At 42.5% G+C, this 16,969-nt stretch overlaps 1 protein-coding gene across 12 annotated transcripts in view; it reads left to right on the forward strand.

Moving 5' to 3' along the window:
* The window catches only part of LOC123996554 (ephrin type-B receptor 3-like), a 103,825-nt gene that overhangs the window by 47,808 nt on the left and 39,048 nt on the right, over window positions 1-16,969 (forward strand). For 7 of the 12 annotated variants that reach the window (XM_046299990.1, XM_046300040.1, XM_046299996.1 and 4 more), the window contains exons 2-3: window positions 8,415-8,479; window positions 16,043-16,748. In XM_046299990.1, the coding sequence (XP_046155946.1) occupies window positions 8,415-8,479; window positions 16,043-16,748 (771 nt within the window). The remainder of the gene's footprint in view (window positions 1-8,414; window positions 8,480-16,042; window positions 16,749-16,969) is intronic. The other 5 variants (XM_046300005.1, XM_046300076.1, XM_046300030.1 and 2 more) reach the window with 1 other exon arrangement.

Below are 16,969 nucleotides of genomic sequence, written 5' to 3' on the forward strand. Positions count from 1 at the left end.
TGACATCATGACACACTGACATCATGACATACTGACATCATGACATACTGACATCATGACATCATGACACACTGACATCATGACATACTGACATCATGACATACTGACATCATGACATACTGACATCATGACATCATGACATACTGATATCATGACATACTGACATCATGACATAATGACATCATGACATACTGACATCATGACATCATGACATACTGACATCATGACATACTGACATCATGACATCATGACATACTGACATCATGACATACTGACATCATGACATCAGGACACACTGACATCATGACATACTGACATCATGACACACTGACATCATGACATACTGACATCATGACATCATGACATACTGACATCATGACATACTCACATCGTGATATCATGACATCATGACATACTGACATGACATACTGACATCATGACATCATGACACACTGACATCATGACATCATGACACACTGACATTATGACATCATGACATACTGACATCATGATATCATAACATACTGACATCATGACATACTGACATCATGACATCATGACACACTGACATCATGACATACTGACATCATGACACACTGACATCATGACATCATGACATCATGACATACTGACATCATGATATCATAACATACTGACATCATGACATACTGACATCATGACATACTGACATCATGACATCATGACATCATGACATACTGACATCATGACATCATGACACACTGACATCATGACATACTGACATCATGACATACTGACTTCATGACATACTGACATCATGACATACTGACATCATATCATAAGATACATCATGACATCATGACATCATGACATCATGACATCATGACATACTGACATCATGACATACTGACATACTGACATCATGACATACTGACATCATGACATCATGACATACTGACATCATAACATCATGACATACTGACATCATGACATCATGACATCCTGACATACTGACATCATGACATCCTGACATACTGACATCATGACATCATGACATCATGACATCCTGACATACTGACATCATGACATACTGACATCCTGACATACTGACATCATGACATCCTGACATACTGACATCATGACATCCTGACATACTGACATCATGACATACTGACATACTGACATCATGACATCATGACATACTGACATCATGACATCCTGACATCATGACATACTGACATCATGACACACTGACATCATGACACACTGACATCATGACATAATGACATCATGACATGACATACTGACATCATGACACACTGACATCATGACATCATGACATACTGACATCATGACATCCTGACATCATGACATACTGACATCCTGACACACTGACATCATGACACACTGACATCATGACATAATGACATCATGACATGACATACTGACATCATGACATACTGACATCATGACATACTGACATCATGACATACTGACATCATGACATCCTGACATACTGACATCATGACATCATGACATACTGACATCATGACATACTGACATCATGACACACTGACATCATGACACACTGACATCATGACATCATGACATACTGACATCATGACACACTGACATCATGACACACTGACATCATGACATACTGACATCATGACATACTGACATCATGACATCCTGACATACTGACATCATGACATCCTGACATCATGACACACTGCCATCATGACATACTGACATCCTGACATACTGACATACTGACATCATGACACACTGACATCATGACATCATGACATACTGACATCATGACACACTGACATCATGACACACTGACATCATGACATACTGACATCCTGACATACTGACATCATGACATCCTGACATACTGACATCATGACATCCTGACATACTGACATCATGACATACTGACATACTGACATCATGACATCATGACATACTGACATCATGACATCCTGACATCATGACATACTGACATCATGACACACTGACATCATGACACACTGACATCATGACATAATGACATCATGACATGACATACTGACATCATGACACACTGACATCAGGACATCATGACATACTGACATCATGACATCCTGACATCATGACATACTGACATCCTGACACACTGACATCATGACACACTGACATCATGACATAATGACATCATGACATGACATACTGACATCATGACATACTGACATCATGACATACTGACATCATGACATACTGACATCATGACATCCTGACATACTGACATCATGACATCATGACATACTGACATCATGACATACTGACATCATGACACACTGACATCATGACACACTGACATCATGACATCATGACATACTGACATCATGACACACTGACATCATGACATACTGACATCATGACATACTGACATCATGACATACTGACATCATGACATCCTGACATACTGACATCATGACATCCTGACATCATGACACACTGCCATCATGACATACTGACATCCTGACATACTGACATACTGACATCATGACACACTGACATCATGACATCATGACATACTGACATCATGACACACTGACATCATGACACACTGACATCATGACATACTGACATCCTGACATACTGACATCATGACATCCTGACATACTGACATCATGACATACTGACATACTGACATCATGACATCATGACATACTGACATCATGACATCCTGACATCATGACATACTGACATCATGACACACTGACATCATGACACACTGACATCATGACATAATGACATCATGACATGACATACTGACATCATGACACACTGACATCATGACATCATGACATACTGACATCATGACATACTGACATCATGACATCCTGACATCATGACATACTGACATCATGACACACTGACATCATGACACACTGACATCATGACATAATGACATCATGACATGACATACTGACATCATGACACACTGACATCATGACATCATGACATACTGACATCATGACATCCTGACATCATGACATACTGACATCCTGACACACTGACATCATGACACACTGACATCATGACATAATGACATCATGACATGACATATTGACATCATGACATACTGACATCATGACATACTGACATCATGACATACTGACATCATGACATCCTGACATACTGACATCATGACATCATGACATACTGACATCATGACATACTGACATCATGACACACTGACATCATGACACACTGACATCATGACATCATGACATACTGACATCATGACATACTGACATCATGACATCCTGACATACGGACATCATGACATCATGACATACTGACATCATGACATACTGACATCATGACATCATGACATACTGACATCATGACATACTGACATCATGACACACTGACATCATGACATCATGACATACTGACATCATGACATCATAACATGTACACACTGACATCATGATATCATGACATACTGACATACTGACATCAGGACATGACATACTGACATAATGACATGACATACTGACATAATGACATACTGACATCATGACATACTGACATCATGACACACTGACATCATGACACACTGACATCATGACATACTGACATCATGACATCATGACATACTGACATCATGACATACTGACATTATGACATCATGACATACGGACATCATGACATCATGACATACTGACATCATGACATACTGACATTATGACATCATGACATACGGACATACTGACATCATGACATACTGACATCATGACATACTGACATTATGACATCATGACATACTGACATTATGACATACTGACATTATGACATCATGACATACGGACATCATGACATCATGACATACGGACATCATGACATCATGACATCCTGACATCATGACATACTGACATCATGACATACTGACATTATGACATCATGACATACTGACATCATGACATCATGACATACGGACATCATGACATCATGACATACGGACATCATGACATCATGACATCCTGACATCATGACATCATAACATTATGACATCATGACATCCTGACATTATGACATCATGACATACGGACATCATGACATCATGACATCCGGACATCATGACATCATGACATCCTGACATCATGACATCATAACATTATGACATCATGACATCCTGACATTATGACATCATGACATCCTGACATCATGACATACGGACATCCTGACATCATGACATCATAACATGTACACACTGACACTATCTCTCAGTCATTGTCACTCCAACCTAACAGGGTGACATTAATGGACATTATTTCCAGACGCTACTCACAGAGAGAGGTGTTTGGTACGATGAGAGAATATCTGTTTTTGTCAGCATTAGTAGGTCCCTTTTTCACGTCGAATGTCCTGTCAAGAGAGCTAGAGAGAGCGAGAACAGGGAGCAGGATGAGAAACAGAACATAAATTCAATTCAATTTCAATTTAAGGGTTTTATTGGCATGGGAAACATATATTTACATTGCAAGTGTGACTAGCAAGCAAGTGAAATAGATAATAAACAAAATAAACAAAATAAAATAAACAAAAGTGAAATAAACAATAAAACATGAACAGTAAACATTACACTCACAAAAGTTCCAAAATAATAAAGACATTTCAAATGTCACATGATGTATATATACAGTGTTGTAACGATGTGCAAATGGTTAAAGTACAAAAGGGAAAATAAATAAACACATTGTATTTAACAATGGTGTGTGTTCTTCACTGGTTGCCCTTGTGGCAACAGGTCACAAATGTTGCTGCTGTGATGTCACACTGTGGTATTTCACCCAGTAGACATGGGAGTTTATCAAAATTGGGTGTGTTTTCTAATTCTTTGTGGATCTGTGTAATCTGAGATAAATATGTGTCTCTAATATGGTCATACATTGGGCAGGAGGTTAGGAAGTGCAGCTCAGTTTCCACCTCATGTTGTGGGCAGTGAGCACATAGCCTGTCTTCTCTTGAGAGCCAGGTCTGCCTACGGCGGCCTTTCTCAATAGCAAGGCTATGCTCACTGAGTCTGTACATAGTCAAAGCTTTCCTTAAGTTTGGGTCAGTCACAGTGGTCAGGTATTCTGCCACTGTGTACTCTCTGTTTAGGGCCAAATAGCATTCTAGTTTGCTCTGTTTTTTTGTTAATTCTTTCCAGTGTGTTAAGTAATTATCTTTTTGTTTTCTCATGATTTGGTTGGGTCTAATTGTGCTGCTGTCCTGGGGCTCTGTGGGGTGTGTTTGTGAATAGAGCCCCAGGACCAGCTTGCTTAGGGGACTCTTCTCCAGGTTCATCTCTCTGTAGGTGATGGCTTTGTTATGGAAGGTTTGGGAATCGCTTCCTTTTATGTGGTTGTAGAATTTAACGTCTCTTTTCTGGATTTTGATAATTAGTGGGTATTGGCCTAAATCTGCTCTGCATGCATTATTTGGTGTTCTACGTTGTACACAGAGGATATTTTTGCAGAATTCTGCATGCAGAGTCTCAATTTGGTGTTTGTCCCATTTTGTGAAGTCTTGGTTGGTGAGCGGACCCCAGACCTCACAACCATAAAGGGCAATGGGCTCTATGACTGATTCAAGTATTTTTAGCCAGATCCTAATTGATATGTCAAATTTCATGTTCCTTTTTATGGCATAGAAACCCCTTCTTGCCTTGTCTCTCAGATCGTTCACAGCTTTGTGTAAGTTACCTGTGGCGCTGATGTTTAGGCCGAGGTAGGTATAGTTTTTTGTTTGCTCTAGGGCAACAGTGTCTAGATGGAATTTGTATTTGTGGTTCTGGCAACTGGACCTTTTTGGAACACCATTATTTTGTCTGACTGAGATTTGCTGTCAGGGCCCAGGTCTGACAGAATCTGTGCAGAAGATCTAGTTGCTGTTGTAGACCCTCCTTGGTTGGGGACAGAAGCACCACACCAGCACCAGACTTTTCTAGTGCCCTCGTCAATTCGTTGATATATATGTTGAAGAGGGTGGGGCTTAAGCTGCATCCCTGTCTCAACCCACGGCCATGTGGAAAGAAATGTGTGTTTTTTAAATATTTTGTAATATTGTATATTTTTCCGCCCAACACCTCGCGAAAAGGAAGGTTTATATGGAAAAAAGGAACGTCTTGCTATTTTACCAGTCAAAGACAAAGCTTGAGGGTGAACCAACACGCAAACATTTGTTCACTTTTTGGCATCACGCCATTCCATCGTCTTTACTGTCTTGTAGAACAGCGGAGTGGTAGGATAATGACAGTGGTAGGATAATAACAGTGGTAGGATAATAACAGTGGTAGGATAATAACAGAGGTAGGATAATAACAGTGGTAGGATAATAACAGTGGTAGGATAATAACAGTGGTAGGATAATAACAGTGGTAGGATAATAACAGTGGTAGGATAATAACAGAGGTAGGATAATAACAGTGGTAGGATAATAACAGAGGTAGGATAATAACAGTGGTAGGATAATGAAAGAGGTAGGATAATAACAGAGGTAGGATAATAACAGTGGTAGGATAATAACAGTGGTAGGATAATAACAGTGGTAGGATAATAACAGTGGTAGGATAATAACAGTGGTAGGATAATAACAGTGGTAGGATAATAACAGTGGTAGGATAATAACAGTTGCTAAATACTGTCTCACAAGTGCCAGGTAGTAAGTTCATTTATAGTGTTCTCTTCACCTCTCTCTCTCTCTCTCTCTCTCTCTCTCTCTCTCTCTCTCTCTCTCTCTCTCTCTCTCTCTCTCTCTCTCTCTCTCTCTCTCTCCCCCTCCCCTCTCTCTCTCTATCTCTCTCTCCTGCCCCCCCCCCTCGCACTCTCTCTCTCTCACAGCGAGCCTGTTTGCCTAGGCAATAGAAAGAAGGAAGTAGTAGAGGGAGAAAGTTAGAGAGAGAAGAGAGAAAGAAGAGAAAGTGAAAAGAAGGGATTGGTTGGTTTTTTTTAAAGTAAAGGAAATTCAAGTATATTGACCTCTGTTCTGGGTGAACAGATTTTATTTTGCGCTACTCTGGGTTTATGGCACCCTTATCCAAAAGCAAATCAAAACAAATGTTATTAGTCCCATGAGGTGTAGTCACCTTACAGTGAAATGCTGAATACAACAGGTGTAGACCGTACAGTGAAATGCTGAATATAACAGGTGTAGTAGACCTTACAGTGAAATGCTGAATACAACAGGTGTAGTAGACCTCACAGAGAAATTCTGAATACAACAGGTGTAGTAGACCTTACAGTGAAATGCTGAATACAACAGGTGTAGACCTCACAGTGAAATACTGAATATAACAGGTGTAGTAGACCTTACAGTGAAATGCTGAATACAACAGGTGTAGTAGACCTTACAGTGAAATGCTGAATACAACAGGTGTAGTAGACCTTACAGTGAAATGCTGAATTCAACAGGTGTTGTAGACCTCACAGTGAAATACTGAATACAACAGGTGTAGTAGACCTTACAGTGAAATGATGAATACAACAGGTGTAGTAGACCTTACAGTGAAATGCTGAATACAACAGGTGTAGTAGACCTTACAGTGAAATGCTGAATACAACAGGTGTAGTAGACCTTACAGTGAAATGCTGAATACAACAGGTGTAGTAGACCTCACAGTGAAATGCTGAATACAACAGGTGTAGTAGACCTTACAGTGAAATGCTGAATACAACAGGTGTAGTAGACCTTACAGTGAAATGCTTTACTTACAAGCCCTTAAACCAACAATGCATTCTGCTCAGGTTATATATCTTATTAAGGTTTACAACTCCTTACCTCAGCGTGCGTGTGTGTGTGTGTGTGTGTGTGTGTGTGTGTGTGTGTGTGTGTGTGTGTGTGTGTGTGTGTGTGTGTGTGTGTGTGTGTGTGTGTGTGTGTGTGTGTGTGTGTGTGTGTGTGTGTGTGTGTGTGTGTGTGTGTGTGTGTGTGTGTCCTCAATTACATAATAGTCTCTCAGTGATACTCACATTTTTTCCCCCTTAGCCCTGTAATTAAACCAAATGAGTAAAACGAGAATATATATATATAACAACCATCAACAACACCTCCCGGATTCCCCATTTTAGGAGATTGCCTTGTTCCTTCACAGCCGTTTCACGCTAACTGTTCGTTGTTATGCAAAATGTTGTATTTCTTTCTCAGCTAAATTATTTAAATTTCTCAGTTTACTGAGTAGTGACTGTCTTACGTCATCTCCCTGGGTTGGGTTGAGCATGCTGTGGTCCGCTGGGGGAACGTCAATGCTCCTATTCATTATGGTAGAATATTTCAGAAGGAACTGGTCTGTTTTATGATCTCCCGTTATCTTGCTAACTGTTCAGGGTTTTATTATCTTTGTCTGTGTCGGGTTCCTCTTTGGTTAAAACAATTCTCTCTTTTTTGTCTGATTTCAGAAACATTAATGGACACCAAGTGGGCCACAACTGAGCTAGCCTGGACCGCTCATCCTGAAACTGGGGTAAGTTGTCGGAGTGTGTGTGTGTTTGATTGCACATGTGTGTGCCTTTTTTGTGTTTCACATCAAAAAGCACGAACCCCTCACCTTGGTGTGGACTCCTGACCTCCATACCCCATCCCCAATCTCCTCGTTCAGACCTCACTCTTACCCCTTCCACATCTCCTCTGTCCAGACCTCGCTCTCACCCCATCCCCAATCTCCTTGTTCAGACCTCGCTCTCACCCTATCCCCAATCTCCTCGTTCAGACCTCACTCTCACCCCATCCCCAATCTCCTCGTTCAGACCTCGCTCTCACCCCATCCCCAATCTCCTCGTTCAGACCTCCCTCTCACCCCCTCCCCCATCTCCTCGTTCAGACCTCACTCTTACCCCTCCCCCATCTCCTCGTTCAGACCTCCCTCTCCCCCGCCCCCCCACCTCTTCGTAAAACCCCCACCAGTCCAAGGCAGGATGGTAGAAACATCCTCCTCCTCTCCACCTACCTGTCTAATAACAGAGGGTTGGATGATTGTGTTGTTGATATATTTTCCTGCTCTCCGCCAGACAGACGGTGGTTGTCTCATTCTTCTTCTCTCTCTTTTTGTCTTCTTTTTGCCCCCTGCTGTCTCGCTCGGCAGGACTCCCTTTCTTTTGTATTTGTATTTATTTACGACGCACGCCCACATTTATTTCTCGCAGTGCAATTGTGGCAGATGGTTATTATTTTGGATGGTAATGTGCAGCAGTGGAATGCACTTATTTCTGAGACAGAGAGAGAGAGGGAGAGAGAGAGAGAGAGAGAGAGAGAGAGAGAGAGAGAGAGGAGGGAGGGAGGAGAGAGAGAGAGGGAGGAGAGAGAGAGACAGAGAGAGAGAGGGAGAGAGAGAGGGAGGGAGAGGGAGAGAGAGAGGGAGAGAAAGAGAGAGAGAGAGACAGAGAGAGACAGAGAGAGAGAGGGAGAGAGGGAGAGGAGAGAGAGAGAGAGAGAGAGAGAGAGAGAGAGAGAGAGAGAGAGAGAGAGAGAGAGAGAGAGAGAGAGAGAGAGAGAGAGAGAGAGAGACAGAGAGAGGGAGAGAGAGAGACAGAGAGAGAGAGACAGAGACAGAGAGAGAGAGAGAGAGAGACAGAGAGAGAGAGAGACAGAGAGAGAGAGAGAGAGAGACAGAGACAGAGACAGAGAGACAGAGAGAGAGACAGAGAGAGAGACAGAGAGAGACAGAGACAGAGAGGGAGAGAGAGAGACAGAGAGAGAGAGGGAGAGAGAGAGACAGAGAGAGAGAGAGAGAGAGAGAGAGAGAGAGAGAGAGAGAGAGAGAGAGAGAGAGAGAGACAGAGAGAGAGAGAGAGAAAGAGAGAGAGAGGGTGAGATGAGAGAGAGAGACAGAGAGAGAGAGAGAGGGAAAGGGATAGGGAGAGAGGGAGAGGAGAGAGAGAGAGAGAGAGGAGAGAGAGAGAGAGAGAGAGAGAGAGAGAGAGAGAGAGAGAGAGAGAGAGAGAGAGAGAGAGAGAGAGAGAGAGACAGAGAGATAGCTGTCTGTGTGTGTATCTGTGTGTGCGTACGTGGATGGAGGGAGACTAACACAGACTGAGCAGCATCTTCTCTCCACATGATATAACAGGCTTAGACGTGGTGGTTTGACCTGACAGAGACACACCAGTAGGACACAATGTGGTGGTTTGACCTGACAGAGACACACCAATAGGACACAACGTGGTGGTTTGACCTGACAGAGACACACCAATAGGACACAACGTGGTGGTTTGACCTGACAGAGACACACCAGTAGGACACAATGTGGTGGTTTGACCTGACAGAGACACACCAATAGGACACAACGTGGTGGTTTGACCTGACAGAGACACACCAGTAGGACACAACGTGGTGGTTTGACCTGACAGATACACACCAGTAGGACACAATGTGGTGGTTTGACCTGACAGAGACACACCAGTAGGACACAATGTGGTGGTTTGACCTGACAGAGACACACCAATAGGACACAACGTGGTGGTTTGACCTGACAGAGACACAAGTAGGACACAATGTGGTGGTTTGACCTGACAGAGACACACCAGTAGGACACAACGTGGTGGTTTGACCTGACAGAGACACACCAGTAGGAAACAACGTGGTGGTTTGACCTGACAGAGACACACCAGTAGGAAACAACGTGGTGGTTTGACCTGACAGAGACACACCAGTAGGACACAACGTGGTGGTTTGACCTGACAGAGACACACCAGTAGGACACAACGTGGTGGTTTGACCTGACAGAGACACACCAGTAGGACACAATGTGGTGGTTTGACCTGACAGAAATCCAAGTTGCCCTTTGTTTGCGTGTGCATGTGTGTGTGTGTTGTGTGTGTGTGTTGTGTGTGTGTGTTGTGTGTGTGTGTTGTGTGTGTGCATGTGTGTTTGTGTTGTGTGTGTGTGTTGTGTGTGTGTGTGTGTTGTGTGTTTGTGTTGTGTGTGTGCATGTGTGTTTGTGTTGTGTGTGTGCATGTGTGTGTGCATGTGTGTGTGTTGTGTGTGTGTTGTGTGTGTGCATGTGTGTGTGTTGTGTGTGTGTTGTGTGTGTGTTGTGTGTGTCTGTGTTGTGTGCCGTTTCTCCCCAAACAGATGGAGGGGGAATTCCAAGCTCTAGAGGGGTTAATGGCTTTTACTGGGCTCAGTATGTCTCCAGGGAGATTCCCAGACACAGATAACACGGTATAGCTAGTGACCAGGATGCCTAGCCTGTAGCCTATAGCATGTAGCCCTTATTTAGCTCGTAGCCTTTAGCATGTAGTCTATAGCATGTAGCCTTTATGTAGCTTGTAGCCTTTAGCATGTAGCTGTTATGTAGCCTTTAGCATGTAGCCTGTCGTATTCACTTGAGCTCACATATCTAATGACTTTTGTTAGCATGGTTCTGTTAGCAAACTGTGAACCTACAGACTAGTAAATGTTAGGCACATCATGCTAACTTTTCTAAAAACCTAAGCTTTGAGGATACTAGTGTGCCAACCAGAATGGGGCGGCAGGGTAGCCTAGTGGTTAGAGAGTTGGGCTAATAACCAGAAGGTTGCAAGTTCAAACTCCCCCGAGCGGAGAAGGTACAAATCTGTCATTCTGCCCGTGAACAAGGCAGTTAACCCACTGTTCCTAGGCCGTCATTGAAAATAAGAACTTGTTCTTAACTGACCTGCCTGGTTAAATAAAGGTACCTAGACTAACTGCCTTGGTTGGTATGCAGGTCTGGAGCTAGGTTTAGGTCTTAAGTCAAACCCTCACATACTTTGTCCCCGCTGCACCAATGTCCCAGTGAATCAGAAAGTAACATCTAGAGCCTTTGACTGTGTTCTAGTGTGGACACTAATTCACTAAGTCCCATTGAATATGTATTGTACTTAACCACAGTATAGCATTATAACTATACATATGACTATTTTTGGAGTTGATTTCTGTTTCTATCTAACCTTTATTTAACTAGGCAAGTCAGTTAAGAACACATTCTTATTTACAATGACGCCCCCCCGACCAAACCCGGACGATGCTGGGCCACAACTATGCGCTGCCCAATGGGACTCACAATCACGGCCGGTTGTGATACCAGCTTGGATTCAAACCAGTGTATATGTAGTGATACCTCAAGCACTAAGACCTTAGACCGCTGCGCCACTCGGAAGCCCCATGTTGAGTTGGCATATCGTCTGTACATGGCTGTACACATTTTATTTATTATTTTTAGAAACACAGGAAATGAATATTGAAACGTATGTGGTCATTCCTTGTCAAGTTACCACAGAGTTGACTTGTAAAAGCCATAACTATATTAGTTTAGTTCAAAATCGATGCCGAAGAACTTGACCCCGTTTCACACAGCAACTCGCTCTCACAGTCTCACGTCAGAGTTAGACGTTCATCCATGTTTCTCAAAAACATCACATTTCGAGACATTTTGAAGACCTCCACTTTCAAAGTGTTTATGGTTTAAGTTTAGGCATTAACTGTAAATTATTTAAGTTTAGATTTAGTTTAGGCGTTAACTCCAAATGATTTCAGTTTAGATTTACTTTAGGCGTTAACTCCAAATTATTTAAGTTTAGATTTAGTTTAGGCGTTAACTCTAAATTATTTCAGTTTAGATTTAGTTTAGGCATTAACTCCAAATTATTTAAGTTTAGGTTTTAGTTTAGGCATTAACTCCAAATTATTTAAGTTTAGGTTTTAGTTTAGGCATTAACTCCAAATTATTTAAGTTTAGGTTTTAGTTTAGGCATTAACTCCAAATTATTTAAGTTTAGGTTTTAGTTTAGGCGTTAACTCCAAATTATTTAAGTTTAGGTTTTAGTTTAGGTATTGACTGTGACATCTTAAGGTTAGGCATTACATCTGAATGGTTAATGTTAAATTTAAGGTTTGGAATAAAACAAAAACTTTCTATTGCTGGATTCGATCTTGCAAGGGTTAGGGTTAGGGTTAGGGTTAGGGTTAGGGTTAGGGTTAGGGTTAGGGTTAGCCAGAAAAATACCCAGAAAAAAAAGTAAATCAGAAACGAAAAGCTACAAGAAAAATGGAGGCATGTACTCTCGAACACCTGTGCAAGAGGTTTGTTCTCAAACTCCTTCTCGTGCTCAAAGAACGTGTCCAGGCCGTGTTGTTTCACGATGATATCGATGAAATGCATATCCCATCCCACAACGGCCTAGCAAAATCTAAACCTACTTGATAGTAACAGCGCTCACTGCTGCCCCTAGTGGCCGGTTTCCACGTCATCTCCCGACGTCCCTGAGACATAGATGGACGTCAAATACTGACTTGTATCACAGGTGACCTGGTTGTTCGCACGACCTACCTAATTCATTCAAGTTTGGTCAAGCAAGGATGGCAAGAAGTGTCTGTATTTGTGCTGCACGTGTGGTCTCACGGGGTTGACCTCCACACACACACACACACACACACACACACACACACACACACACACACACACACACACACACACACACACACACACACACACACACACACACACACACACACACACACACACACACACACACACACACACACACACACACACACACACACACACAATCTCTCTTTTGTACACTCGGGTGATTTATTACACTGAACTAAATACCCCATTGACACTTTATGCTTTCTCTCGTCCCATTGACCTGGCCGGTGATTATCGATTCCCCCCGCCGGTTCCCTCAGATAGCCCGAGTATTAAAGCCTTCTCTGTGGTTTATCCTCAACTAAGCCCCCCCCTCTCCCTAGGTCTCCAGGGTCCTGCTGGATTAATAGCCTGTCTTCACCACATCCATATTAGGCCTCTAATTAAGAGTCCTCAGCCTCAGAGAGAAAACTTTTCGGGAAAAAAACACAAATCGGTGTTATTTTCTCACTTTCTCTGTATCTCGGGCTGTGTCAACGTTTCTGTGGTAAACTCCATTGACCCAGAACAGGGTGGTGAATTGAAGACCGAGGTCAAACATGGCTCTTCTTCTACATGTTCCAAAAACATGCGTTTACTGCCTGTCGTCCATTTTGACTCAGGATTGGTTGTTTCAGAGTTGTTGGTGCGTTGTCTAGTTGGAAGCCTAGTGTGTCGGGTTGACATTCTTTGCAGTTTTTCCATTTGGCCCCACTTGAAAGGGTTGTTTTGCTTCGTTTGACATAATCGTCATAAACATCCTCAGTCGAGTGTAGCCATGTATTGAGAAACACATTAAAGTTAAAGTAGTTAGAAATGGACCACATCTGTTATGTCTGTTCTGTAAATAACACTTGTAGCATTTGCACTATCTGCAACCACAGACTCATTTACTCAGTAATCTGAGCTGTTGCCTCGGTAATTCATGTCTTTGGGCTGTGAGATAAATAATTAAGAAGGAAAAGAGAAAAATGATGGTAACCTTTTTTGCCGGCTGTAGAGGACGATGCGATTATTGAGACGTCATTGAAACGTCATTGAGACGTCATTGAAACATAATTAAAACGTCATTGAAACGTCATTGAAACGTCATTGAAATGTCATTGAAACGTAATTAAAACGTCATTGAAACGTCATTGAAACATCATTAAAACGTCATTGAAAAGTAATTCAAACGTAATTAAAACGCCATTGAAACGTAATTAAAACGTCATTGAAACGTAATTAAAACGTAATTAAAACGCCATTGAAACGTCATTGAAACGTAATTAAAACGTAATTAAAACGCCATTGAAACGCCATTGAAACGTCATTGAAACGTCATTAAAACGTAATTAAAACACCATTGAAATGTAATTAAAACATCATTGAAACGTAATTAAAACGTAATTAAAACACCATTGAAACGTCATTGAAACGTCATTGAAACGTCATTGAAACGTAATTAAAACGTCATTGAAACGTCATTGAGACGTCATTGAAACGTCATTGAAACGTAATTAAAACGTCATTGAAACGTCATTGAAACGTCATTGAAACGTAATTAATACGTCATTGAGACGTCATTGAAACGTCATTGAAACGTAATTAAAACGTCATTGAAACGTCATTGAGACGTCATTGAAACGTAATTAAAACGTCATTGAAACGTCATTGAGACGTCATTGAAACGTAATTAAAACATCATTGAAACGTAATTAAAACGTAATTAAAACGCCATTGAAACGTAATTAAAACGTAATTAAAACGCCATTGAAACGTAATTAAAACGTCATTGAAACGTAATTAAAACATCATTGAAACGTAATTAAAACGCCATTGAAACGTCATTACTTGTGAGGTGGCGACTATTCGGGAACCCGGAGAATGAGGTATACAACAGGGCTGTTCGTTTTTTTGGGAAGCGGCGAGCTGACACTCCATCATAATTGTGATGAATTCGCTGTCCCTTTTGTTTTCCTGAATCATTGCTGCGTAACCAGAGATGAAAGGCCGTGGCAACGGCTAAATACGCAGACCGAAACGTAATTGTAAATAAAATGGCGACTTCGTTTCTTTCATCTGTCTGTTTCTAATGGTACCAATTCACCTCATTTCTCTCTTCTAGTTGTGTTATTGGACTCTGAGGTCAGAACAGACCAGTCTGTCTGTCTGTCTGTCTGTCTGTCTGTCTGTCTGTCTGTCTGTCTGTCTGTCTGTCTGTCTGTCTGTCTGTCTGTCTGTCTGTCTGTCTGTCTGTCTCTGTCTGTCTGTCTGTCTGTCTGTCTGTCTGTCTGTCTGTCTGTCTGTCTGTCTGTCTGTCTGTCTGTCTGTCTGTCTGTGTGAGAGAGAGAGAGAGAGAGAGAGAGAGAGAGAGAGAGAGAGAGAGAGAGAGAGAGAGAGAGAGAGTGTATGAGTGTGTGGGAGAGTGTGTCAGAGTGTCTGTGTGAGAAAGAAAGTGTGTGTGTGTGTGTGTGTGTGGGATTGTGTGTGTGGGTGTGTGAGAGAGAGTGTGTGTGCGTGTGTGAGAGAGTGTGTGTGAGAGAGAGTGTGTGTGCGTGTGTGAATGAGAGTGTTCTGCCAATGTGTTTAAGAATGCAAACAGTATAGTACATTTGACCTTTGTTTGACCATAACACTAATCTCTATCTCTCTCCCTCCCTCTCTCCCTCCCTCCCACAGTGGGAGGAGGTGAGTGGCTACGATGACGCCATGAACCCCATCCGGACGTACCAGGTGTGCAACGTGCGCGAGGCCAACCAGAACAACTGGTTACGCAGTGACTTCATCCCACGTAAAGACGTCCTCAGAGTCTACGTGGAGATGAAGTTCACTGTGCGCGACTGCAACAGCATCCCCAACATTCCCGGCTCCTGCAAGGAGACCTTCAACCTCTTCTACTACGAGTCCGACTCAGACTCGGCCACGGAGACGAGTCCATTCTGGATGGAAAATCCCTATGTGAAGGTGGACACCATCGCGCCCGATGAGAGTTTCTCCATGTTGGAGTCGGGAAGGGTGAACACGAAAGTACGGAGCTTCGGACCTCTTTCCAAGACTGGGTTTTACCTGGCATTCCAAGATCTGGGGGCTTGTATGTCGTTGATTTCTGTCCGGGTCTTCTATAAGAAGTGTTCGACCACCATCGCGAACTTCGCCGTGTTCCCCGAGACGGCCACGGGGGCAGAGGCCACGTCGTTGGTCATCGCGCCCGGAACATGTGTTCCCAACGCTCTTGAGGTGTCCGTGCCTCTCAAGCTGTACTGCAACGGGGACGGCGAATGGATGGTTCCCGTGGGATCGTGCACCTGCGCGTCCGGGTTCGAGCCCGCGATGAAGGACACCCAGTGCCAGGGTGAGTGTGACATCAAGGACACTCAATGTCAGGGTGAGTTTTTTTTGGTGGCCATTTTTGGGGTAAAATCACCCAATGCTTTGTGTGTCCCCCTTTGGCGTCAGCCATTTTGTGTCAAAAATGTCAAATACATTCAGCCTTACTGATTTTGAAACAAAGAAACCAACAATGCCCAAAACACTGATCATATAGTCAGTGGCACTCTCTCAATTGAGCATCTACCTCCCCTGACTTCGATTGTCCCAGGAGTAGAT

This window comes from Oncorhynchus gorbuscha, linkage group LG02 (assembly GCF_021184085.1).
Source record: "Oncorhynchus gorbuscha isolate QuinsamMale2020 ecotype Even-year linkage group LG02, OgorEven_v1.0, whole genome shotgun sequence".
In the NCBI taxonomy this organism is placed as follows: domain Eukaryota; kingdom Metazoa; phylum Chordata; class Actinopteri; order Salmoniformes; family Salmonidae; genus Oncorhynchus; species Oncorhynchus gorbuscha.